This window comes from Mangifera indica, chromosome 5 (assembly GCF_011075055.1).
Source record: "Mangifera indica cultivar Alphonso chromosome 5, CATAS_Mindica_2.1, whole genome shotgun sequence".
Taxonomy (NCBI): Eukaryota; Viridiplantae; Streptophyta; class Magnoliopsida; order Sapindales; family Anacardiaceae; genus Mangifera; species Mangifera indica.
In genome coordinates this window covers 15,374,225-15,399,991 of record NC_058141.1, presented here as the reverse complement: position 1 = coordinate 15,399,991, position 25,767 = coordinate 15,374,225, and the positions used below count along the sequence as shown (strand labels likewise).

At 34.7% G+C, this 25,767-nt stretch overlaps 6 protein-coding genes across 10 annotated transcripts; 4 read left to right on the top strand and 2 right to left on the bottom strand.

Moving 5' to 3' along the window:
* Positions 1-730: 730 nt before the first annotated feature.
* On the bottom strand, positions 731-3,820 carry LOC123215703 (uncharacterized oxidoreductase At1g06690, chloroplastic-like). The gene is made up of 10 exons (XM_044635906.1): positions 3,452-3,820; positions 3,230-3,321; positions 3,100-3,140; positions 2,808-2,972; positions 2,693-2,715; positions 2,493-2,564; positions 2,110-2,277; positions 1,397-1,479; positions 1,260-1,322; positions 731-1,083 (listed from the first exon to the last, which is right to left on the bottom strand). The coding sequence occupies exons 1-10, from the start codon at positions 3,666-3,668 to the stop codon at positions 898-900; spliced, it is 1,110 nt and encodes a 369-aa protein (XP_044491841.1). The 5' UTR covers positions 3,669-3,820; the 3' UTR covers positions 731-897.
* Positions 3,821-4,704: 884 nt separating this feature from the next.
* LOC123215421 (reticulon-like protein B8) lies at positions 4,705-7,657 on the top strand. Of its 3 annotated transcripts, none has more exons than XM_044635500.1 (7): positions 4,705-4,733; positions 5,013-5,107; positions 5,591-5,779; positions 5,857-6,037; positions 6,142-6,283; positions 6,958-7,027; positions 7,274-7,657. In XM_044635500.1, exons 1-7 carry the CDS (start codon positions 4,720-4,722, stop codon positions 7,438-7,440), a joined length of 858 nt encoding a protein of 285 aa, XP_044491435.1. In that variant the 5' UTR covers positions 4,705-4,719; the 3' UTR covers positions 7,441-7,657. The 3 variants fall into 3 exon arrangements, with proteins under 3 accessions (XP_044491435.1, XP_044491434.1, XP_044491436.1); XM_044635499.1 differs by having other exon boundaries at positions 5,588-5,779; XM_044635501.1 differs by lacking the exon at positions 4,705-4,733 and having other exon boundaries at positions 4,763-5,107.
* A 2,982-nt stretch (positions 7,658-10,639) lies between these two features.
* LOC123216797 (oxygen-evolving enhancer protein 2, chloroplastic-like) lies at positions 10,640-11,894 on the top strand. Its single transcript, XM_044637368.1, is given in 5 exon segments — positions 10,640-10,952; positions 11,063-11,293; positions 11,373-11,425; positions 11,506-11,706; positions 11,708-11,894. Coding segments are annotated over 5 exon segments (792 nt in total). The 5' UTR covers positions 10,640-10,705; the 3' UTR covers positions 11,768-11,894.
* Positions 11,895-12,040: 146 nt separating this feature from the next.
* LOC123216796 (WD repeat-containing protein 26 homolog) lies at positions 12,041-16,599 on the bottom strand. Of its 2 annotated transcripts, none has more exons than XM_044637367.1 (5): positions 16,478-16,599; positions 14,076-14,962; positions 13,829-13,930; positions 12,738-13,367; positions 12,041-12,421 (listed from the first exon to the last, which is right to left on the bottom strand). In XM_044637367.1, the coding sequence occupies exons 2-5, from the start codon at positions 14,871-14,873 to the stop codon at positions 12,191-12,193; spliced, it is 1,761 nt and encodes a 586-aa protein (XP_044493302.1). In that variant the 5' UTR covers positions 14,874-14,962; positions 16,478-16,599; the 3' UTR covers positions 12,041-12,190. The 2 variants fall into 2 exon arrangements, with proteins under 2 accessions (XP_044493302.1, XP_044493300.1); XM_044637365.1 differs by lacking the exon at positions 16,478-16,599 and adding an exon at positions 16,183-16,403.
* A 446-nt stretch (positions 16,600-17,045) lies between these two features.
* On the top strand, positions 17,046-24,123 carry LOC123216076 (DExH-box ATP-dependent RNA helicase DExH6-like). Of its 2 annotated transcripts, XM_044636434.1 has the most exons (14): positions 17,046-17,347; positions 17,634-17,724; positions 17,867-18,179; positions 18,369-18,443; positions 18,623-18,667; positions 19,546-19,636; positions 19,715-19,773; positions 20,011-20,166; positions 20,605-20,657; positions 20,820-20,853; positions 20,961-21,050; positions 21,156-22,157; positions 22,346-23,437; positions 23,558-24,123. In XM_044636434.1, exons 1-14 carry the CDS (start codon positions 17,227-17,229, stop codon positions 23,981-23,983), a joined length of 3,648 nt encoding a protein of 1,215 aa, XP_044492369.1. In that variant the 5' UTR covers positions 17,046-17,226; the 3' UTR covers positions 23,984-24,123. The 2 variants fall into 2 exon arrangements, with proteins under 2 accessions (XP_044492369.1, XP_044492370.1); XM_044636435.1 differs by lacking the exons at positions 17,046-17,347; positions 17,634-17,724 and having other exon boundaries at positions 18,147-18,277.
* A 251-nt stretch (positions 24,124-24,374) lies between these two features.
* Positions 24,375-24,995, top strand: LOC123216395. The gene has a single exon (XM_044636812.1). The coding sequence runs from the start codon at positions 24,375-24,377 to the stop codon at positions 24,993-24,995; it is 621 nt and encodes a 206-aa protein (XP_044492747.1).
* Positions 24,996-25,767: the final 772 nt, after the last annotated feature.

Genomic DNA, 25,767 nt, shown 5'->3' with positions numbered 1-25,767 from the left:
AAATGTACTGACTGACTCACTTGGAGTTCCGTAAATGTTAAATGATAATGCTCACTTCGGGTGATGTCCACGCGGCAAAATATGAGAGGGTTTTGGGGGGAACTGGGCCCTGTTAGAGATAGGAAATCTACAACCACAATGGCATTGAAGGTATGATCTGAAAAGAAACAGAAGGGGTACCACGTGTGCAGTATACAGGCTGTACTTTATTGCACAATGTTAGGGACAATGTTGTCAACAATTTTTTTTTCCGACCATGATTGATCCCAATTTGATGTGATTTTTTTTTTTTTTCTTTTAAACCATTTCTTCTATCGGAATATTTTTTGTTGAATAAATTTTAAATTTAATAATTAACTTATAATTATTATATAAAAAAATTAAAATTTAATCTTAATACAAAATTGGCCAAATCCATCCAAGACCTCTTCTTAATTCCGAAATGATTGATACAAGAAGATTTATCTTCGTATTTCAAAAAATAAATAAAATACATACAAAATTTAAAAATATGAATCTGTCTTCGCTGGCCTTTGCTTATTGGACAAATATAAAAGGTTCTCCTTATATTATGATTTAAAGTAAAAGATTCTGAAAAAAGCCATTAACTTCTCCAATAAAGAAGTTTTTCATAATTTAAAGAACATTTTATCCATACATTCAAAAATATATATTTTTAACAATTATAAGTGACATTTTAATCTAAAATTCCAGTTATTTTCTCTTTCTCTGAAATAATTCTGAATTTTTTTTATTAACCATCTGAAATAATTCTAAAATTCCAATTACTTTATGGCTAAGATAGTCATTTTTTACATTCAGAACTTTTACAAGTGTAATTCTATTGCTTGCTTGGTGAACTCAAAAGTTAATGCCGCTAGTGTAAGCCGTAAAAATTTATAGCTTCTCAAGCGGGAAACCAGTAACAGGTCTAATCTCTGATGCCATAGAGCGCAGCTCAGTCACCTCTTCATCACTGAGTCTCCACCCTAATGCACCAGAAAATTCCTTGGCCTGTTCTGCATTTTTTGCTCCTGGGATTGGCACAACATTTTCCTGTGCTATTAACCAGTTGAGGACTACCTATATACAGAGCCAAAGTTATACGATCAGACAACAGTTTGCTAGTAAGTTCAATCACTGCGTAACTAGCTTCATCTATCTTGGGTAGACAGACTTATTCAAAAATATACCAAAGTCCAAGCAATCACATCATATAAATATGTAGATGCCAGTAGGAGAACAAGACAAAAATAAACCTGTGTAGGAGTCTTGCCATAGGTCTCTCCAATTTCTTTAATTCTGTTCAGCAGTGGTTGGAGCTGAAAGATTGAAATCTGGTTAAGTAATCAAGTTGAAATTCATGATGGGGTTCTCATCTTTGGAGATGCCTTACCTTTGTTAGAAACTCAGGAGTGTAAATCCGGCCTCGAGGACCAGTTGGTGGGTTTTCTGGGGTATACTTCCCTGTAAGAGCACCTGCATAAATTTTAAATCATAGGATATGCTTCATCAGACCAGATTCAATGGTTGAAAGCAAAATATCAACTTATTGATGTTTTGGGACTCCCAAGTTTTGAAATTGCTTTAGAAAATACACTCCTATAGTAGAAATGCTATGCTAAGCATCACTTATTTCTGTTATCTGTGTTTTATTTTAGAATTTCCAAATTGGGTTGATGATAGAAAGATTCATAACTGAACAATCTCTTCAGTTCTTAACAGTCACACTCCCATCTCATAAGAGCTAAAAAATATGATCACTCCAAACTAAATTCAAATCATGGAATATTTGGGGGCCAAATAAGGGGAGATATTCATCAACAGTAACTGGGTTATGAATAACTATCAAGGGCTTCTAAGACTTCTAAATTTGGGCTACAATTGAACTCTCAAAATTAACTAAGGTAAAGCCACATGCCAAATCTGTACTTAGATTATCACATAATGCCAAAAAGACCTAAGGTATGGTGCACACAAAAGTATTATTTTTCGTTTACACATCTTGATAACGTAACTAACAAAAGTTATTAGGCTGACATACCAGACACACTGAGATTTCTTAGATTTCCTTAGACAAAATGAAGCATGAACATAAGGAGACTTCACCTTGTGCAATAGGAGAATATGCAATTAAAGTGATCCCAAGTTCGTCACAGGTAGCCTTCACACCATTTTCTTCTGGTGATCTGTATATGAGACTATAATTCACTTGGTTTGAAGCAAGTGGAATTCCTCTCATCTTAAGCTTCTCATAAGCTTCACGAAGTCGCTTCTCTGTTATAAGGTACTATATAAATCATAACATTTCTTATGATAAGGAGGAAAAGGGAATTCAAGTCATACATGATGAAGCAAAAATTAAAATTTTGCTGGATATAGATGTTAATATACTCCATAGTACAAAGGAATAAGACAATCATTTGTAGCAAATCTTGGACATTCAATTGGCAAATTTAAGTCAATTATAACGGCAGAAATTAGGAAAATACCACTGTAGTTTGAAACACCAACAGCCTTCACTAAGCCCTGTTCAACAGCATCTCCAAGACCATCAATGTAACCTGAAAAGTGATTAAAAAACTCTAAAGCTTCTTTTGAAGCTCAAACGATTGGCTACTATAAACATCAGAGTCTACTAACTAATTATTTTGACTGTTCAATGAAACAATGGAGCATGAACAAGAACAACCTTCGTTTCCCCATATTCCTGGCCTGAAAATCCATGCCAATTTTTATTAGCAACTACTTTTTTCTCAAAAAAATTCAGAAATAAAATCAAGTAACAAGCCCATAAAAACACAGACCAATGGAGCTGATAAAGTTCAACTGAAGAAAGTCCAAGACGACCGAGGGAATCCTTAAGGGCTGTAAGAACACTTTGACGGCCCAGCCTCCATGGTAAAGCTGCAAACTTGGTTGCAACATCCACCTCCACTTCTGGATTCTTTACCTTCCTTTCCTTTATAAACCTTCAGAAAAGAAACATTAAACTTGACTATCATAATTACCACAAAGGAAAAAACATTAATTGCTTGCTGGTTACTTCTAATTTCCAAAACAAAAGTACGGAGGAGAACTGTAACTCTAAGAATGTACCTTCCTAATAATATTTCCGAATTTATGGCACCAAATAAAGCCTGCAATAACAGATGATACAACTAATTTTGCATTTTACGAACTTTTCCACTTAAATGAATTAAAAAATAACTTAAACATTTTCCCCTACCCTAGAACCATAAACTTCAGCAGTATCAAAGAATGTTATTCCATTATCAACACTAGTATCAAAAGCATCCTTAGCAGCCTTCATCTTCCTATCTGTAATAAAAGAAAACAACAATCACAGAATCACAAAGAAATGTTGAAACGTTTATTCAAACACAGAGTTTCAAAAGGACACAGGCTTATAAAGAAGAAACTTCTGTAATTTAAAAAAGTTTGAACTGACCATCCCATTCGAAGTTATTCCAGTAACTCGTGTCGCCCCAAGACCAAGCCCCAATTCCAAGCCTTGTTACCTTCAAGTCGGACCCACCTAATTTAACTTTCTCCTCTGTTGTTTTCAAGGTAGTAAAATCCTCAGAAGCAAAGGCTCTAACTGTACCAATTGATCTCCTTCGTCCGAACACACACAAACATGATGCACCAATCACTTGCATAGCCATTTTTAATGGAAAAACCGCAAAAGGGTTCTTCCGATTCGCGCAATTGGGACGCTATGTATATAAGAATAAATGTAATGTTAAAATAATGGAGATTAATCGTTTCACAGAATCAAGTAGAGGAATGAATATTGACAGAAATAAACAAAGAGAAATTAAAGGCCAAAAAACTTTGCCCCACCCAAGGTTTGATGACATAAAGTCCCACCATTAAGTTTCAAAAAACTTAATCCACACCTATCATTCTATTCCCTTTTTTATTGAAATTAAAAAAATATATAAATATCAATATATCTTTAGTAATTTAAAAATTATCACTTAAACTCATATAAAATATCAAATTTTAATCAATTTTAAAATACTGTATTTATTCAAATTTTTAAAGATATAATTATCGTTTTTACAATAGGATATATTAAATTTTAAAAATTTTTAAAAACAGCTTCAAACTCTTTTAAATTGTTAAAATATCCTAAAAATTATAATTAATACACCTTATATCTTTAAAAATTTTAGTTAGTCCATAAACTTATGAAAATAGAAAATAAAAAATAAAGAAAAAAATAAAATAAGGAGAAAAGAGAAAATATAAAGAATAAATAAAAAAATCTACATAAAATAACATTTATACCCTTTCTTTTCATGTAAAGGAGTAACAGGAGTGGATAATGGGTGGAAAATTGTCATTTTGAAACTTAGAGCGAACTTGTTATTTCAACAAACGTGGGGTGGGACATAGTCCCTTGCCGAGAATAAACGGTGGGCTGAGGGGAGTTTACTTGGCCCCTAGAAAGCACATGCCAGTTCATGAACTCTTATCTATTCGGCTTGGTGCCGTCCGTAATTTCAGAAGATATGGACGGCCCCATAAAGTTAACAGTTATAGTGCCACAGGATAACATTTTTATAGTACGTTTATTACATAGCTTCCCAATTCCAGGAATTGACATACGGCTACGTATGTAAGATAAACAAACGCAGAAGTACCAATGGATGGCTGAGGTGGGCCAGGTGGCTGTCTGGGTATGTAAAGTCAAAGAGAAGTAAGGTGATCATGCGCAGAGCAAGGCTGGTGAAATTAAGCAACGTTTGATTAACAAGGGAAAAAAGTTAGAAAATGAAGTCAGGGTGACAGAGGGTAAGAAAATTTTTTAGGAAGGGAAAGAAAAAGAAAAAGATTTATGATATTTGATAATAGTTTATAATTTAACTGTAAATGGATTCCAACTTGAAAGTGTGGGAACAAAATTCCGGTAGGAAAGTTAATCGGCCTAATAAAAACAAGAATTGAAAAGTAACCAATATTCGGAATTTAGCTTTATCAACTAACAGTCGTTACGCTAGCAGTTGCTCTCACTCATTTTCCGCCATTATTGTTTGCTTCTCGACCAAGCCATTTTCCTCTCCAATCCAGTCCTCCTTCTCTTTAACGCTAAAATCAGGTAACTCTTGCTTTCTACTTCTTTAGCTTCTAACATGTGTTTTTATTATATCGTCGTCTGTTTCCTGTTTTGGAGCTTTTGGTTGCTTTTTTGAATCAGATAATTGGAACCGATCTTCGATTTTTTTTTTTTTTATGCAATAACAAGATTTTTCTAAATAACAGGAGTTCTGGAATCCGTGTGTGAAACTAGGTTGTTGCTTAATTTGATTGATTTTAAAATATGATTATTGAGAAGTTGGTGTTTAGATTTAGAAAAAATCAGAAAAAGCTGTTGTGATAGCCCATGCTGATAAGGATTCTTGTTGACCATTTAAGAGCTCTAATTCTTTTTATTAATCTGTTCATCTGATTATCCGTACAACATCTGTAATATTGTTGGCCAATTTAGGGTCTCAATTAGGTATTATATCTGCATCGAGTTCAAGAGCTCTTGTTTCATTCTGACTATGCTATAATTTGTTCTGTTGTACTTAAAAAGCAGTAAAAATGGCTGAGAAAATAGTCGACAACATTTTGGAGAACCTTGGGGAAAACATTGCGGAGAATGTTTCAAAGCAGAAATCTGTTTCATCATTCTTTGAGGGGCAGACATCAAGCTCGGTCAATTCTAATTTCAAAAGGCTGTTTGGACGCCAGAAGCCTGTACATCATCTTTTAGGGGGCGGAAAATGTAGGATCATTTTCATTTGCAATCTTGTAATCACCTTCGTTCCTGCACCTATTAATGTTTTTACATAAAATGTGTAGCTGCTGATGTTTTTTTATGGAGGAACAAGAAGATTTCTGCCAGCGTGTTAATGGGTGCAACAGCAATCTGGGTGCTTTTTGAATGGCTTAATTACCATTTTCTAACCCTTCTGTTTGTTGCTATGGCACTTGGTATGCTTGTCCAATTTCTTTGGTTAAATGTTTCTGGTTTATTTAACAGGTATAAACATCTATTCCTTTTGGCTGCTGAGCTTGCTTGACTTAATGTTAATTGTTGTGATGATGGATTCTAATTTCTTCTTATCAATTTTTACCTGGCATCAGATCACCATCTAAAGTCCCACGCCTTGTTTTGCCCTCGGAGCTATTTGTCAACATTGGTGTTTCAGTTGGTAATCTGGTTAATCAAGCTCTGGGGTTTCTTCAGGACGTTTCATGTGGAGGAAATTTGAAACAATCTATGTTGGTATGTTTGGGCTACTGATTTTTGTTAGTAATTCTCCATATGCTTCATTCTGTTGCATCCCTCTGGGCATAACAAACACGTGTTCTGGAAATATTATTACCATTTCTGACCCAAGTATATGATATATTAAAACTTTGAAAGAGGCAGTCTGTAGTTAAATCAGAAGAAACAAAATCTGTTCCATCTTCTGTGAAAGTAAAGGGTAATTCCTTTTATTTCATATGATTTATCTCCTTGGAAAAACATTAATCCAATATGATATGACATTGATTAAATTTGGAGTGATGTGTTGAAAAGTGTTCATCAATTTCATATATTGATAGGAAGCCGTATTGTACATTTGGCCATAAATGAGTATCCACTTATCAACTGAATTGCTCAAACAGTTGAACAGCACTTTCAGGATCTCATCAAGTTTATATATGTTAATATACATCTGTTAGTTTGCAAAATTGATTTAAGTTATCAAAATTGCAAAACTCCTGAGTGGCCTGAAGAACATTGTTTGCTTGTTTTGCAATTGTTTCTCTAGTATTAGGGGGTAACATAAACTATCTTTTTTATTTGTTCATTTTCTGATATAGGGTCATATGCACAACCTCCTAGAAGGATAAGAACTATATTTTTCTATTACTCTTGGAGATTTATAATATATTCTCAACACATTCTGCCAGGTTTTAGCAAGCTTGTGGGTTGCTGCTGTGATAGGGAGCTGGTGCAACTTTCTGACTGTTTTATATGTTGGTAAGATATCATTCCAGTTTTACACATTACAAATGTTATTGCCCCATTGTAAATATGTTTTTGGAACATTATATGCTAGATTTAGAGTTTGCCCACTTCTATATGATGATTTTGAACATCCCAATTTTATTAAATTTATTTACACTAATGTATTTGTTGAACCCTAAGCTAGTGTCCCACTGGTTTGTTGCATGAGTTGGTTTCTTTTTGGTATTGTATTAAAGATTGTGTTTTTATTGATTGAAGGTTTCGTTGCTGCCCACACATTACCAGTCCTTTATGAGAAGTATGAAGATCAAGTTGACAGCTTTGTATACGATATTTTTGGGCAGTTGCAAAACCAATATCAAAAGCTTGATGCCGGTTTCCTCAGCAAGATCCCCAAAGGAAAGCTCAAAGGGAAGAGCGAATAAATCGATTCGATTAATTTCGAGTCTTTTGATGATCTTATTTAGTAGAAAACATGGTATTGTCATCTGTAAAATATTAGTTTATTATAAAGGCTCCCTTGTTGTTTATTATGAGATGTTAAGGGTGTATTTAGTTGGAGTAATGTTTATTATAAAAAAAGGAAAAATTACTGTAAAGATATATCACTTGGAAAGTAAGTATAAATAATTATTATGTTTATTTGGGTGTAATAAAAAATTATTAAGTTGTTATTTTACTTAAATATCATTAAGTATAATTATTTTAAAATATTTTTCATATTATTTGTTATATTAATTAAAAATAAAAATATTTTTGTCCTAAAAAATTAATAAATAAATATAAAAGTATAACAAAATAAAGATTATATTAAGAATCTTTTAATACATAAAGTGAAGTTGGTAATAAAATTATCTTTTATATTATATGTCACATTATTATTGATAATAAAAAATTATCGTAATTTTTTATTATTTATAAATAAAAAATATAAGTAATTATTAAAATAATATTTTTGTCTCTCGTACATAAAAGAGATTTTATAGTTAAGTATACATATATTCAACCCATGAATAGGGAGAAGATTGATAAATTTTGACGAAAAATCACAATTTTTTAACTTAAAACTTGTTACATACAGGTTTAGCACTTGATATAAAGGGGACGTTTGGTTTGAGTAATGTTTGATTACTAAAATAGAAAGATTACCTTGAAAATAGATTATTTAAAAGATTACTGAGTATAAATGATTACTATGTTTGATAAAATTTGATAGGTATAAATAATTATTGTGTTTGGTTAAAGGTAATAAAAGATTACTAGTAAACTATTTTGTTTAAATGTCTTTAAATATAATTATTTTTAAATATTTTTATATTATTTGTCATATTAATTAAAAATAAATTTATTTTTATCTCAAAAAATTAATAAATAATAATTTTTCTATAATAAACTCAAGATTACCTCAGTAATATTTAAATACCTAAGGTGAAAGTGGTAATCAGATTACCACTTATATTACATGTCACGTCAGCATTGGTAATAGAAGATTACTGTAATCTTTTATTACTGATAAACCAAACAAAGGAATAAAAGATAGATTACCAAAGTAAACTTAAAAACCGTCAACCAAACGCACCCAAAGTGTTATACCAAGGTGCCATAAAATTTATTGTTGACTTTTAAATGTTTATTATTTAAAATTATGTTTTACTTTTGAGGTATGAATTTTGAAAATTCAATGCATAAATATTGTGTTTTTTTTTTTTTTAATAAAAGGTTTGCTTAAATGTTAACGAAAAAAAATAATTTAGAAAGATTATGATGTGATTTTTGATCAATAAAATCGTGAAAATCATGCCAATATATGTGATTATTCTTATTAAACAAATCACGCATCCTACTACTGTTCAACAAAAGGAGCAAATCGTAAATCTTTATAGAAGTTTATAAAGTCTTATCGGATATTTTACTAGTCATTATACTTAACGGAGATAATTGATATTTTGTAGTAGACTTTTTGCAAATTTTAAGTATACATTTATATATATTATTATATAATTAAATAATTTATAATTTATAATAAATTAATATTTAATCATATAATATATATATATATTTAAAATAAATATATATAATATTACTTAATATTTTATTAAGCACTGCATCTAGTGAAGATATATGATAGTAACAATAGGCATTCTCGAAGAGTAAATTGAATTTCAGTAGGCATAACACGTAGTGAGATTTATATAATATTTGATTGGACAATAACATCTAAATGATAAATTGATATTTTAAAATCTAGGGTTTTATTATTTTTTCATTTTGATTTTAATTGATAATTGGAAAAGTGATTTTTTTTTTTTAAGTTAAAAGTTGAAAATAACCATTTAATCGAAACTTGAGTGGTACATAGTGATTTAGTTTATAATTTATTATCGAGCTCTTCGTTAATTTGGGCTGTGGGAACAATTTTAGGCTGTATAAACTCAGAAATACTTGGTAAAGCTTAGGTACCAAAAATAATGATAATAATAAGGCCAAACGACTATTTCCCACCCAAGGTTTAGCGTTTTCTCAAAAGTTCCCCCTTTAACTATGGAAACACCAAACACCCACCCATGGCCGGTTAGATTTAACCAAACCCTAACGGCTGAAAATTTTATCTCCTTTTGCCCCCCTAAACTTTAAAAACTGAAATTTTCCCCCCGCCTAAGTTTTAAAAAATGACAGTTTCACCCTAGGGTTTGGTTTTGAAATCTCCGGCGACCTCTCCGGCTCCGTTGCCGACGGCCGCTCCCTCCGGAAGCAACCTCTCCTTCCGGCGATCTCTTTCCTCCCATTTGGAGGTCCGATCGGCGCCCAGAGACGCCGTGGGAGACGAAGACTTCGTCGGGAAGACGAAGTTCTTCGTCTTCCCAGACGAAGCCGATGCCGTCGTCCTCGTCTGGGAAGATGGTCGTCTTCCCAGAGGTCTTCTTCTGGGAAGACGATCGTCTTCCCAGACGAAGACGACGGCGTCGGCTTCGTCTGGGAAGACGAAGAACTTCGTCTTCCCGACGAAGTCTTCGTCTCCTAAGGCGTCTCCGAGCACCGATCGGACCTCCAAATGGGAGGAAAGAGATCGTCGGAAGGAGAGGTTGCTTCCGGAGGGAGCGGCCGTCGGCAACGGAGCCGGAGAGGTCGTCGGAGATTTCAAAACCAAACCCTAGGGTGAAACTGCCATTTTTTAAAACTTAGGCGGGGGGAAAATTTCAGTTTTTAAAGTTTAGGGGGGCAAAATAGATTCTATTTTAGTTTATTTTTAATATTATAGCTAAAATGACGATTTTACCCCTACCACCGTTAGGGTTTGGTTAAATCTAACTGGCCATGGGTGGGTGTTTGGTGTTTCCATAGTTAAAGGGGGGACTTTTAAGAAAACGCTAAACCTTGGGTGGGAAATAGTCGTTTGGCCTAATAATAATTTGGTGACAAACACACGTGCAGCATGTAATGGAATGGAAGGCACGTGCGAGGTAAAACTCAGCATCCACGTCTGACATCAACATTCACATCTGACGTGCCGATTGTGAAGATGTAAGAAGAAGCCACGTGTTCCAATCAGAGTCCTACATCGTTATCCCAGGTCAACAATCTAGTCGTCTTTTCATCTTCCAACATCGAAAACCCGACAAATTCCATTCACATATCACATTTTTCTTTTTACATTAATTCACAAACTAGGCTTGTTTGAGAGAAGAAAAAATGGTCTCCACTGCATCCTTCTCGCACCACCATGCAGCACACTCTGCACCCTCTAGATCATCATCATCATCTCAATGCCACGTGTCAAACATCAAGCCAACCCAGCTGGTTTGCCGTGCACTGAAGCAAGGTGCTCAAGAAGATGATAGCATTGTTGCGTCTCGGCGGTTGGTTCTCAGTCTGCTCATCGGTGCTGCAGCTGTTGGCTCCAAGGTTTCACCTGCCGATGCTGCTTATGGCGAAGCTGGTGGGCTTCTATTCAATTCTCCCGCTATCATTAGTTTAATTGTATTAAATAGAAAGATTAATGTAATTAATCAGTGAATCTCATGTATTTGATTAAAATAATTGTTGTAGCCAATGTGTTTGGTAAGCCAAAGAGCAACACAGACTTCTTGCCGTACAATGGAGATGGATTCAAGCTGTCAATCCCCTCAAAATGGAACCCAAGCAAAGAAGTAGAATACCCTGGACAAGTTCTAAGATATGAAGACAACTTTGATTCTACCAGTAATGTTTCTGTCATGGTCACCCCAACTGATAAGAAATCCATCACTGATTACGGTTCCCCTGAGAAATTTCTCGCGAAGATATAAATATATAATCTTATTAATTTGAAATCAAATGCATGTGTATGAGAAATTCATATGTATATTTTTATCCATGCAGGTGGACTATTTGCTGGGAAAACAAGCCTTCTTTGGCAAAACTTCTTCTGAGGTAATCTGCTAAGGGGCCGTTGATCCTAGCTATTGCCTAACATAGGATTACACGTTAAATCGAATTATTGGTTGTTGCAGGGTGGTTTTGAATACGACGCCGTAGCTACTGCAAACATATTGGAGAGCGCAACCCTAGTGATTGGTGGGAAACAGTATTACACACTGTCAGTATTGACAAGAACTGCTGATGGAGATGAAGGGGGGAAACATCAGTTAATTACAGCCACTGTTAAAGATGGTAAGCTTTACATTTGCAAGGCACAAGCTAGAGACAAGAGTATGGTTTAAGGGTGCAAGAAGATTCGTGGAGAGCACTGCAAGTTCTTTAAGTGTTGCTTAAGAATTTATGGGAAACTTCTATTTTTGTGTAACTCAAGTTTTTGAGTTGTCTAGTTCAATCTTCTTCCAAGGGTTTTGAGGTCTTAATTGAGGGATGTGGTTGCAAAAATCTCGTGGATATTTGAGTATTTTTTTGGCATATAAGGACCATATATTTGGTCCAATACTGAGAATATTTGTGGCATCTTATATATTCATCAACTCTAGAATTCCAGCTATAATTCTCTACATTAATGGAACACATTCAGATGGCCACAAATAATCAATCAATTAATTGAATAACAAAAGTAAAATAGCAGATTTATTAATGCTGCATTGTTCACAAGCCTGTTTAACATGAATGTCAGCTCAGAATGAAAATTATGTATTTACATATAAGCAATGATCAAAGGAATTCCGGGATGGAGATTCAACAATTGAGATTTCAAGTTCCTCCATTGCAGTAGTGGTTGCCATTGCTATTGCTATGACAATCATCCTGCTTCACATTCAGATATTTCAGATCTTTCAAGCCCCAAATCCGAATTGTTCTGTCATCGCTGGCTGATGCCAACATGTGAGGGTTTGCTGGATTCCAGCTTACACAATTAACAGCCCCAGAATGACCTGGTAACGCTTCTATGAGCTCACATGAGGCTACATGCCATATATAAACCTACAGATATAAACGAATCCACATTATTGAACTCGAAAAAAGATAATTCGGTATTCATGCACTTCAATTACCAATCAAGGACAGGCTAGTAAAGTTCAGAGAATCCACAACATCCCAACAGCTTAATAATTTAATATTACAAAACCTATAAAAATTGAATAGATCACAAAAAAAAAAAAAAAAAAAACACTCAACATGCATGTACATGTACATATGAATATGCAGGTAGTATTTTTAAATAAAAACAAGTACACAACTTTTCACCAAAACCAGAATCAAGACATACTCAAATATTTTGACAAGAGATAAGTCATACCTGTGAATCCTCGCTCCCGCTGGCAATAAAAGATTGGTCAAGCCCCCCAAAACAAGACCGAATAACAAAACGAGCACGTTTATGCCCCTTGTACTTGGCAACAAGCTTGACATCTCCCTCTATGTTCCAAAGATGGATTTCTTGATTTAAAAGACTAACCAGCAAGAACCTGTCATCCCTCGATAATGAGAATGATGTAATTGTTTGGTCCTCTTCGATAAATCTCTCAGCTTTTGCTTCCCTGTCAAGTAATAGTATTGTGGATTCTCTACACATACTTATAATTTGCTTCCCATTGCTAGTGATCTCCAAATCAGAAATCTTTAAAGTTCGAGGCCCTTTCCAACACTCATGCTGTTTCCCATCTACTTCCCACATGCAGATACTCTTATCATTAGCACCAGAGAATATCCATTTCCCATTTGGATGCCATCCACAAGACACCAGACCAACAGCTGCTTTTTCAAAAATCTGGAGGCATTCCCCAGAGGAAACATCCCAACGCCGGATAGCCTCCTCCACTCCACAAGTGAGGAGCTGCTGGTCATCAGAACTCCACGAAACACGGGAGACAGGTTTCTGGTGACCAGATAATTTATGCTTTATCGTCACTCTACCATACATGTCAACCTACACAAAATCAGTTATAGACTTTATCAGTTCACACAACGCATTTAGATACAGGCATCTCTGTCGGATCCCACTTGCGAGATAAAGCTAATTAAATAATACTGACAATTTACTACAGAAGAGTATCTGGGCACCTCCCTAGATGCTAAAGAATTAATAAACTAACTCAATCCTACCTTATAAATGTGCCTAACGGGTGATCACAACTTCCAGTCATTATTCTGAAGAATGCCAATTGCTGGTGGGAGCCCAGGATATTACAGTTATAATGCAATACATATATAAACAAATATAATTCATATATCACTAGTATGATCTAGCGTACAAAAATGCATATCCAGTTGCTTTCATGTTACCAAAAAATAAAAAAAGAGATAAATTATAGACATGAATGGAAACAGTAGTAAAGGAGAGAGAGAGAATGAGCAATTTAATGACAATATCCAGAGAAAGAACAATACCTCCCATATGATTGCTGACTGATCATTGGATGATGAAGCCAAGTATTTACCATTATGTGAAAATTGCAAGTACCAAACTTCATCTGTGTGAGCTTCTAACACCTGTTGAAAATGGGATAACAAGAAATGATAACATAAGAACCAGAAAATAAGCCCAAATTCACCACAGACTCAGCTAAAATACCAAAATAACCTGTAGCAAAACATATGGAATTTAAAATCTAATGATAGCAAAATGAGATCTGACCTGTATTGTTTGAGATGGAATCTGATCTCTTCCACACTGATGATCAGTGTACAATGACATGTCCTTGTCTAATGAGTTGTGAAAAATACAGCCTTCTTGTTGCAATATAAGGGCTTGTTCAACTAAATGTTCTAACCTTCTTTCGGGTATCATGATTGTTGGGGGAAGCAGCTTCTGTAATTCCTCCAGCAGTTTGGACCGAGACTTTGCCCTCACAATATCTCGTTTCAGAGACCCATCTACAACACACTGCAAGGGAGAGACAATAAAGGAAGAAAGCTCATGTACCCTGCCACTATTAATACAAAGAGGGGTGATCTCATTCCTCAAAGTCTTCAAAGCATCCATGACCTTCTCCCCATCCAAAAGTTCAAAAAATTTCTGCTCCAATATCAAGAAAGAAGCTGATTTAACAATGTTCACATCCAGTACACCAATTTTTGGTAGTGTGGCCACACTTTCATCCCAATTTCCATCAAGAATTTGTTGCATGAACAGGTTTACTGCTGACGAGTGCAAGGGAATCCCTGACTCTTCCTCTAGATGAGCACCACTCTTTTTGTAACCAAGAGAATATAGAGCCTTGGCTATTATTCGGACAAATTCCACTCTTTTAATAACTCCTTTTGGACCAATGACTTCTTCATCCCCTTCAGATTTAATGGGCCAAGCCATCAAGCCTTTCGACGACCCAGCTATGGGCTCTGTTAAAGTGGAACCGTTAGAAAGCCTTTTCAGTTCTACAGAGGATAATTTCATGCGCTTTGAGGCTGGTTCATCATCCCCTACACCTCCCATGAAATGTGCACCTCAGCCCATATATTATCAGAAAGGCAGCAAGACAAAAATAGGGGATTAATAGCTTCCAATCAATATCAAGTAACTTCCTGCATGACATAGGAGGTTCTCATAGATTAACACAATATCATATATAGAGAACCAATCATAATGTTTCATTCAAGTGTTATTACAATAATGTTACACAATATTTGTGATCTAACTAAAAAATGAAGCCTAATCAAACAGAATGCAAGGGCCATTAAGCTCTTAATTTCTACATAAGATCATAAATTTACTTACCTTTTAAGGTTTTCAAAACTTGTTTAATGCCATTTCCTTCACGTAAGACCCAATAAATGAAATGAAAAAAGAAGAAAACAATTGATGTCCTTCCCAGTACAAAATCAAATTCACTATCATATAGACATGTATCTAAATTCTAATAGGCAATACATGTCACGTAGCATTCTATCATCCTAAAAAGATGTCCGAATACACTAAATTGACATTACTATTTATAATCAGAGACCCCTTTCTTTGTGATATTCCTATTGGCCATACAATACTAGGATATGAAAAGTAAACTCTCCACAATTTCCACCACCATCAAACACATGTCAAACACTACTTCCTTTTCTTTTCTTTTTTTTTTTCTTTAATCAGCAGATCTTGTATTCATTTTACGCCAAGTAGTATCCTTAGATAAATTACTGATATTATTCCACAACAGTGTTGAAACTGGGAGGGTAGCAACAACAGCAATGCAACTTTGCCAAGTGAGCTCCACAAGTTAAGAATGGAAGTCCCAAATGCCTATGCCATCCATTTAATAAAAAGAACCAGACTGAAAGACCAAAACTCAATTTCAATCAATAAAACAACCGAAATATCAGAATCAGTTTGATAGACGTACAAAAATAACCAAACCATTAAAGACAAAGCTCATCACGCCATGGTGTTTAAGCAACACACATTATCTTAAAAATAAGGTCCAAAGGAAAAAAAAAACTTTTCAATACCAAAATTTAGTCAATTTACACAAAAAAGGGAAAATAAGTGATTCCAATTTAGCACACAAACAAAGTCCTTAACAACAATTACTCAAAACCCTCATCAGAAACAATCAATAACAGATGAATCACATAACAAATAGTCGAAAGACTCACGAATCCATAATAAAAATCCGGACGAGTCACAAGGAGCATAAACTAGTATAAATTAAGCTCCAAACTAAACACAATCAAAGCAAGATCACAAAAACATGTATGAACGTAATCAGACCAAATTGAGTGACACTTAAGCACCAAAACAAGAAAATCTGAAATACCCAATAAGTGATTTTGTGACTGGTAGCCGATTCAGATCAGATGAAAACAAACCCAACACAAAAATCGACAGAGAATAATCCAGTAATCATAATAGGGTAAAGGTGAAAACTTAAAGCCAAACAGAAAGGAGTTTGGCTTAATAGTCTTCACATTAACAGGACTAAAGTAGATTCAACCCAACAAAAATAGAAAAAAAAAAATGATATTATAAGACAAATAAGAATCAGGTTTATTTAAAGGTGTAAAGTTGAAGGGAACTTGCTGTACAGGAAATGTTGTAAAAGGGTTTGGTACCTTTGCAAAGGGTAAAAACAACACTCTCAAGACTCCTGGCTTGGAGGAAACCACCTCAATCAGGGGTTATGTAATAGAGAGATGGATTTTCAGAGTTTTGCATGGGGCTGAGCCTTGGGTCTTCCCACTCTGTTGTTAATCGGGCTAATTGGGCTAGCCCATGTGCAGTTAGTCGGTTATGGGCTGGGCTTTGGGTAAAATAATGTCAACTTCGAAGTAATAGATAAATTAGAATAGAAGCAAATAGAACACCCTTATGCACAATTTTTTTTTTTTTATAATTTAAGTAAAAAAATAAAATATTATTATTTGATCAGATATTATTATATTTTTAATTTAAAATTATTTAATTATATAATGATATATTATATATATATATTTAAAGTATGTATAAAAAAAATTAGAAAAATACATGATTAATTATTGGAAGAATTTCTAAAATTTTAACTAATTTTTATTTGTTAGTTTGTATAGATTTGAATGTTTTTTCTAAAATAATAATAATAATAATAATAATAATAATAAAAGAATTGCACCGAAGGGGAAAACAGAATATTCGGTGGTGGCAATAGGGAAAAATTCAATTCTGAAAGGTAAAACAGCATTAGCCTAAAGAAAGCAGCGCCACCATACATACAAAAACCATACCATACGAAAGAAATTGGCTGAAGAAATATATTTGCATTCTTTTGGTTTGGGCTAAGAAAACAAAATTAAAACCAAGAAGACGCAATCTTGTTAGCTGAGAAATGGGAAAGAAGAGACAGAAGAAAGGAGAAGAACAACAACGGCAAAACCCTAATATTGCTGAAGCTACTAGGATTCGAATATCTCAAGTACTCCAGCACTTTCGTGTCAAAAAAGATGATGGTAAAGCTTTAAAATCAATACGTTATATATTTTTTGTTTGTGCTTTCGCCGTTTATGCCACTGTAATATTACTTTTGTGATCTTTCTTATCAAGATATTATTATGTAATGAAAATGACTGCATAAAGATTGGAGGCTGCTGTTTGCTTCTCGTGTATATGGGAACTGTTATTAAATGATCTGTTTTTCTTCTTCTGTTTGGCATTGACTGTCATTTCATTTTATGCCACCGTTTGGCGAAGTTGTTATTGAAATTTTTAGATTTCTTTGTATATTTTTGGATGCAGTGTATACCTTTGATGCCAATCTGTCGAATCATGAACGTGCTGTGGTGCATGAGGTTTGCAGGAAAATGGGTATGAAATCCAAAAGTTCTGGGTGAGTGCTGATTCCATTATTTCAAGTTTGCTAAAGCGGTCATGTAACTATAGGAAATGGGAACTTAAATGCCTTTTATTTTTTATTTAAGTTTGGTTATTTGGTTTTCCCTTTATAGCTTACTGGCCTGAACTTTATGTAGACGTGGGAATCTGCGACGTGTTTCTGTTTACAAAGCTAAAAAAGGTGTGGAGAAAGTGAAGGAGAGGGACAATCAAACTAAATTGATGTTTTCAAAAGAGTCAAAAGGGGTTTTGCAAGATTTATTTACACGCTACCCACCTGATGATGGAGAGTCTGGAGAGAAATTAGTTGCAAAACATGGTGGGAAGAATGATAAAAAGCACGGAAAAAGAGACGATATTTTCTGCAAGCCTTCGATGAACAAGGCAGAAATTGCAAAGAAGGTGGAATCGCTTGCATCTATGATAGAGAAGGATGCAAACTTGAGACAGGTTCTTCCTGATTTTCCAGACCACTTAGAAATTTATGGATTTTCGTGGTTGGATGCTGTACCTTAATAATTGTACTCCTTCCAAAAATTTACTTGATAGTAAGTTAGATTTGCATTCAATGATGGAAAAATCGTATATTTTGGTGAATTTGTCTGAGTCTGAAGAATTTCTGTAACATTTTTCATGCAGGTTACTGAACAGAGGTCAAATCTTCCAATTGCATCCTTCAAGGATGTCATTACTTCCACAATAAAATCTAACCAGGTTATATTTGTTTTTAAATGTATTTCTTAGTAATGAGACTATGGAGTGCACTGCATTCAACTTTGTTGTCTGATTCTAATAATCTTCTGTGTGTGACTTTTTTGTCTATCAGTCATTTTGATGGTTAGATGTTTTCTGTATTTTCTGAAGCCTGCTGTTTGTTTCATGTTTTGACATAGGTTGTCCTCATATGTGGTGAAACTGGATGTGGAAAGACAACACAGGTCATTGATTTTTATTTTAATCTTACTTATGGTCTTGTTATATGGCTTGTGCAGCCCGTTTCCAAGTAATCTCTTTTGATTATGCCATTTTTTTATTTATAGACAGGAAGTATTATATATGCAATCACTTGATGAGAAGCAAAGTCAAATAGGTTTAATTTGATTCAATCATATGGCTATACTGAAGAACTAATTGACCTTATAACAAAGCTTATAGGTGCTTTCACATGTATGGCTTGACACAATCTTCTAAATATGATAGTATATCTGCTGTAATTGGAGTATTTAACTGGGCTAACAAACTTTTGTTCTTAAACTTGTTGAGTTTCTTAATCTACGGGTTGTTTTAGTTGGATTGAAAACCCATATGAATTTTATTGAACCTTAATTCCAACCAAATTGTAGTTGGGCAGAAAGGCTATTTATTCATCAGGACTGATAGGGTGAATATATGTTTGTTGAATTCTAAGGAATCATGTGAAAGCCTCTTAACCAGAAAAAAAAAAAAAAAAGGAAAAACAGAAGAAATGATGTGAAAGCTAAACAAAGCAAAAATATGAACAACTTATACCAGACAAAAATCAATAAAAAGATGGAACCTTTTGTCGATAGCTCTTAACATGCTTGTATCTCAACATTACTATGTAGTTCACAAATCCTAGTGCAATCCATTTCATGAGATGTTGAACCTGAATCCAAGGAATTCATCACGAAAAGTATTATTCATAAAAAGCCAAAGTTGTCCAGTGTTCAAGAAGTTACCATTTATTTACCTGAGTGTAAAAAAGTTTGATTTAGAGAGGCAAAGAAGATAGCCCTTGAAAAGTTTTTCTTTCTCGATTATCATGTGACATGTATTCTTAGTACCTGTGTTCCAGGTGCCACAATATCTGTTAGACCATATGTGGGGTAAGGGTGAAACATGTAAAATAGTGTGTACTCAACCTCGACGTATCTCTGCTACATCAGGTGTGTATATCTCATGATGCCTGTGATAATTTTTTAGTTTTTGTTGTCATATTCATGACATCACTCGTGTTTGTTTAGTTGCTGAGAGAATATCTTATGAAAGAGGAGAAAATGTTGGAGAAAATATTGGATACAAGGTAATGTTCAATGAATTTTCTTACTGACATTGGTATAAGATATTTATTTGAATGTTATCTTGTCAGTAACAATGGGTGATTATGCCCTACATTCTTTTATTGCATAAACCTGAGCTGTTACCTAATTCTCAACAGAAGGAGATGTGAAAAAATTTATATTTCAGAGCAATACAAACTTGTAGATTAGTATCCGCTGTATTTGTGATATTACCCTCTTTTTTGTATGTTTGGTACCAGATTCGGCTTGAAAGTAAAGGTGGGAGGCACTCGTCAATTGTGTTCTGCACAAATGGGGTTCTTTTGAGATTGTTGGTCTTTAATGGTGGTAATAGGTCGAAGGAAGTTTCTAACCGAGCAAAGGATGATGTTTATTCAATAACTCACATTATTGTGGTACTGCACTTATTCCTTTGTAGATTTACTCCTTTTCTGGATATCATTAAGTCCTTATTTGCTGTGGGCCATTTTTTTCTTAATTGCAATATGCTATTGGATAATAAGTTTATGTTTGTTATTTTTTATAATATTATATATTAGTTAAGCATGCTTGCTAGTCAATTATTACACCCAAGGTTTGTATTTGATCAAATTGGCATCAAGACTGATCAAAGTTCCATTATTGGTATATTAGTGAACCCCCTCACCCTCTGGCTTATCTCAAATGGTATTGTTGTGTTGGCTGTTTATATCTGTTAATTTCTCAGAATCATTTTTAAAGACTAATGCTGTTGATATTCCTCAACATTTAGTTTCGATGTCATATATCATACAGATGTGCTTCTATCATAAGTTTGTTGATTGTTTTAATTTGCATTTGTAATTGCCTTGTAGGATGAAATTCATGAAAGGGATCGCTACTCTGATTTCATGTTAGCAATTATGAGGTATTTACTTTTAAGTTATTTGTCTTCCTTGATTTGACAGATGTTGCTTATGATATCTGTTAATTTAGTGAATTTAAGAACTATATAATTTGCATGCACTATTTTGTTGTTAATATATGACATTTTGGATTTTATTTTCTGATTATTTGAATTTAATTGCAGAGACATGCTTCCTGTGTATCCCCATCTTCGACTGGTTAGTTCTAAGATTTATTAATATTTGTAACTCTGTAGACTTTATTTTCAACACTGTTAGTTGTGGTTGCTGATTTATGATATCTCTCTTAATTTATGAACCAACAGATATTAATGAGTGCGACTCTTGATGCTGATAGATTTTCTCAATATTTTGGTGGCTGTCCAATCATTCGTGTCCCTGGGTTCACTCATCCTGTAAAACTTTAAACTTGTCACTCATGCGTTTTGTTAAGTTTATTTACACTGTACTTTCGTATCTGTAGTTGACTTGTTTTATTTCTCTTGCTTTTTCTAATTCAGGTAAAAAGTTTCTATTTGGAAGATGTACTTGCCATCCTGAAATCCACAGAAAGTAATCACCTTGACTTTGCTGTCTCAAATGACCCAGATGAGGACCCTGAGTTAACAGAGGAAGATAAGAATACTTTAGATGAAGCTATGAATTTGGCTTGGTCAAATGATGAGTTTGATATGCTACTAGATTTGGTTTCTTCTGAAGGAGCCCCAAAGATCTACAATTACCAGCATTCTTTGACTGGTCTAACACCATTAATGGTATTTGCTGCGAAGGGTAGAGTGGGTGATGTTTGCATGCTCCTCTCTCATGGTGCAGACTGCCATTTAAAGGCCCAAGATGGAAGTACAGCATTAGAGTTGGCTGAACAAGAAAACCAGCAAGAAGTGGCTCAAATAATTAAAAAACACATGGAAGTTGCCCTTTCAGACTTGACAAAACAACGGCTACTGGATAAATATCTAGCAACTGTCAACCCCGGACTTATAGATCTTGTTCTTTTAGAGCAGTTACTAAGAAAAATCTGCAAAGATTCAGAAGATGGAGCTATCCTTGTTTTTCTTCCAGGGTGGGAAGACATAAATAGAACTCGGGGGAGATTGCTTGCAGATGCTTTATTCAGAGATAATTCCAAATTTGTTATAATATCTCTGCATTCTATGGTTCCATCTGTGGAGCAAAGGAAGGTCTTTAAACGGCCACCTCTTGGTTGTCGGAAAATTGTTCTTTCAACCAATATTGCTGAAACCGCCATTACCATTGATGATGTTGTGTATGTTATAGATAGTGGTCGAATGAAAGAAAAAAGTTATGATCCTTACAATAATGTGTCAACTCTTCAATCATCTTGGGTTTCTAAAGCAAGTGCGAAGCAGAGAGAGGGCCGTGCAGGCCGATGTCAGCCAGGAATCTGTTATCATCTATATTCTAAACTTCGAGCTGCTTCTTTGCCTGATTTCCAGGTTCCTGAAATTAAGAGGATGCCAATTGAGGAACTTTGTTTGCAGGTAAAAATAAGAGATCCTCTTTCTCTCTCTCTCTCTCTCTCTCTCTCTCTCTCTCTCTCTCTCTCTCTCTCTCTCATATATATATATCCTAATAAATTTTTATTAGGTCGATGTTCTGAATTTAGTTTCATATATATTCCTCCAGTTTGAAGATAGTTTAGATGTTTGTGATTTACTATTTTTACCAGGTGAAGTTGCTTGATCCAAATTCCAAAATCCAAGATTTCTTGCAGAAGACATTGGACCCTCCAGTTCCTGAAACCATACACAACGCAATCACTGTTCTTCAAGATATCGGAGCTTTGTCACTTGATGAAGAAGTTACTTCACTTGGCGAGAGGCTAGGTTGTCTTTCTGTTCATCCACTAATGAGCAAGATGCTTTTCTTTGCCATAATGATGAACTGTCTAGACCCAGCTCTGACATTGGCATGTGCTTCTGACTATAGGGATCCATTTACCATTCCTATGTTACCGAATGAAAAGAAGAGAGCCACTGCTGCTAAATTTGAGCTTGCTTCATTGTATGGTGGGCAGAGTGATCAGCTAGCAGTCATAGCAGCTTTTGAGTGCTGGAGGAATGCAAAACAGAGGGGTCAAGAAGCCCGGTTTTGTTCTCAGTATTTCGTCTCTTCAAGCATCATGAACATGCTGCTTGGTATGCGTAAGCAGCTTCAGACAGAATTAATTAGGAATGGGTTTATTCCAGAAGATGTCTCAAGCTGTAGCCAGAATGCGCGTGTCCCAGGCATACTACATGCAGTCCTTGTGGCTGGTTTGTATCCAATGGTGGCAAGGTTGCGTCCACCTCATAAAAATGGAAAACGATTTGTAGAGACAGCAAGTGGTGCTAAAGTTAGATTGCACCCACATTCCATAAATTTCAAATTATCCTTTCGGAGAACTGAGGATTGTCCATTATTTATGTTTGATGAGGTTACCCGAGGGGATGGGGGTATGCACATAAGAAATTGTAGTGTTGTTGGGCCACTGCCACTGCTGCTGCTTGCGACAGAGATTGCTGTGGCTCCTGCACAAAGTAATGTGGATGATGATGCAGATAATGATGTGAGTGATGATGATGCTGATGAAGAGGACAGTGATGAGGATGGTATGGAGGTGGATAATAAGACAGGAGGACATGGAGAGAATATTATGTCATCTCCTGATAATTCAGTTATAGTTTATGTGGATCGGTGGCTTTGTTTTGTATCAACAGCGATTGATGTTGCCCAAATCTACTGCCTAAGAGAACGATTATCAGAAGCGATCTTATTCAAAGTAAGTACTTGCATTGTTTTTCCAATAAGAAACATCGATGTGTAAAGTTGATGCACAAGCTTGGTTGTCAGCGTTGTGAATATTTTTCTCAAGTTCAATCCTTTGGTTGATATTTTACAGGTAACACATCCCCGGGAAGTTCTTCCTCCAGTTCTTGAGGCTTCTATGTGCACAATAGCCTCAATACTGTCTTATGATGGACTTTCTGGAATCTCATTTCCATCAGAACCTGTGGATTCGATCACTTCGATGATACAAGCAACCGAGATTGATAATTCCATGGGCGGGAGAAGTAGAGATACAGGTCATAGTCCAAATAGCTTTCTTAAGTCACTTATGAGCCACAACACCCACCAAAAAACACCTTTGCACAATCACAGAAACAAGGAACATTTCAAAGGAACAAGAAAAGGAAATGGATCATCAAACAGTTATGATAGTAAGCCGCCAGTAGGGTCTGGTTCTTCAGCCATGTACGTTCCACATGGTCCTAGGGGAGAGTCTTTCAAGAGGCAACGCGGGAGTGGGTCTAAAGTGCACTGGTAATTCAATTACATTTGATCTGACTGTTGTTGTAGACAAGAAAGATTTTGGTAACGCAGCTCTCCACTAACCGGTGACAGTGCAGATGTTTTGTTACTATGAATATTCTATGGTCTTTAAGAAACTAGTCTTTTTTTTTTAAATATTTTAATTTTAATTTTAATTTATAGCTATATATATATATAAAATTTTTTTTCTGTCAATGGCAACCACGTGGCAAGATAAGATTTATATTGGTTAACTTCGGACTGACGTTCTCTGTCATGTCGACGTGGAATCTTCTAAACCTATGAACAAAATCTCATCAACATCGTACTTTTTCGTTCTCGTTTAATTTTAGGATAGTCGTTTGTCAATCAGTCTCTCTGAGCGAAACCAAGAACTGAAATTAAAGATGGCAAAAGGAGAGAAACCTAATAAAAAAACACCAGTTATCATAGCCATGAAAGGTCATCCAGGCACAGGCAAGACCACCTTAGCTCACGCGTTAGCTTCAACTCTTAATTTTCCTCTCATTGATAAAGACGACGTCCGTGACTGCACTCTCTCGCTTCAACAAACCCTTCTCCAAACCTTTCCCGCCACCGCTGCCTCTTTTCTTAACCAGCTTTCTTACGACGTCGTTTGGCAACTTGCTTCGAAGCAGGTCAATCTTGGCCTCAGTGTCATCATCGACTCTCCCCTCTCGGGTAGGGCCCATCTGGACCGCCTCCTCCAATTGGCAACAACGGCTAAAGCCTGCTTGGTAATTGTTGAATGTAAGCCGTCGGATGAGGCGGAGTGGCGCAGGAGACTGGAGAAACGTGGGGCCAATGATGAATCCAGCTGGCATAAGCCGAGGACGTGGGAGGAGCTTGAGAGGCTAGTGGAAGGATATGAGGGGTGTACGGATTATGATACGGGTGAAGTGCCGAAGCTGGTGGTGGATACTACGGCAGGGATTGGAGTTGAAGAGGTTGTTTCTGACGTCATCGAGTTTATTTATTCTTGTGTTTTATCATGTTCAGGATTTTGATGGCGTTGCTATCTGATTGGGGTGGTGTGGATAAGGTTTACCAAGAGGTTTTTGTTGCCGCATAAGTTTACTTTTGTCTATCAATGTATATATTATACAAATTTTATGTAATATTCATAAATTTTGCCCTTCAAATCCAGAGATGTGTCTTTCCTATCGGTAATTCAAATCTGTTTTGCAATCAAAGTATTAGGTCAGCCATCAATCTCCAGAGGTTTTATATATATATATATATATATAAAAGGTTGCTTTTGGTCGAAGGGAAGGTGGCTTTGGTGAGGGATTTATCTAAATTTATTTTTTATTCTTTATATTATTTTATAACTTAAATAATATTATTTTATTTAAATTATAAATATACAATATTTTAATAATTTTAAAATAATTAATATAAAATTTAATTTAATTATTAATTTTAATATAAATATTAAAAAGATTATAAAATAATTTTAATTTTCTTATATTTTATCTTTATTTATTAATTTTTTAAAATAAAAATATTCTATTTTCAGTTTAATACTAGTATAAAAAATATTTTAATCCTATTTAAAAATATTTAAATAAAATAATTTTTTATTATATTTAATTAAATATAATAATTATTTATACTAATTAATATAATAATATACAAACAAATTTAAAAAAATTTAATTTAATCAAATATATTACTAATTTATACTTAATAATATTTTTTCAAATTTTACTACGTGTAATCTTTCATTTAATATATATATATAATATAATAATTCGGCACGTTTATTTCATTGAACAG

Coding starts and splice junctions, on each gene's coding strand:
- LOC123215703 (XM_044635906.1), bottom strand. CDS start 3,668: ATGGCTATGCAAGTGATTGGTGCATCATGTTTGTGTGTGTTCGGACGA. Junction 3,141..3,229: donor CTGAAGTTTATGGTTCTAGG/GTAGGGGAAAAT, acceptor CTGTTATTGCAG/GCTTTATTTGGTGCCATAAA. Junction 1,084..1,259: donor ATGGCAAGACTCCTACACAG/GTTTATTTTTGT, acceptor CTCTGTATATAG/GTAGTCCTCAACTGGTTAAT.
- LOC123215421 (XM_044635499.1), top strand. Junction 5,780..5,856: donor TCTTTTAGGGGGCGGAAAAT/GTAGGATCATTT, acceptor TAAAATGTGTAG/CTGCTGATGTTTTTTTATGG. Junction 7,028..7,273: donor TCTGACTGTTTTATATGTTG/GTAAGATATCAT, acceptor TATTGATTGAAG/GTTTCGTTGCTGCCCACACA.
- LOC123216796 (XM_044637367.1), bottom strand. CDS start 14,873: ATGGGAGGTGTAGGGGATGATGAACCAGCCTCAAAGCGCATGAAATTA. Junction 13,931..14,075: donor TTCCATCTCAAACAATACAG/GTCAGATCTCAT, acceptor CATTTTCAACAG/GTGTTAGAAGCTCACACAGA. Junction 13,368..13,828: donor AGTCAGCAATCATATGGGAG/GTATTGTTCTTT, acceptor GATTTTGTGTAG/GTTGACATGTATGGTAGAGT.
- LOC123216076 (XM_044636434.1), top strand. CDS start 17,227: ATGGGAAAGAAGAGACAGAAGAAAGGAGAAGAACAACAACGGCAAAAC. Junction 17,348..17,633: donor TCGTGTCAAAAAAGATGATG/GTAAAGCTTTAA, acceptor TTTTGGATGCAG/TGTATACCTTTGATGCCAAT. Junction 21,051..21,155: donor TCCCTGGGTTCACTCATCCT/GTAAAACTTTAA, acceptor TTTCTAATTCAG/GTAAAAAGTTTCTATTTGGA.
- LOC123216395 (XM_044636812.1), top strand. CDS start 24,375: ATGGCAAAAGGAGAGAAACCTAATAAAAAAACACCAGTTATCATAGCC.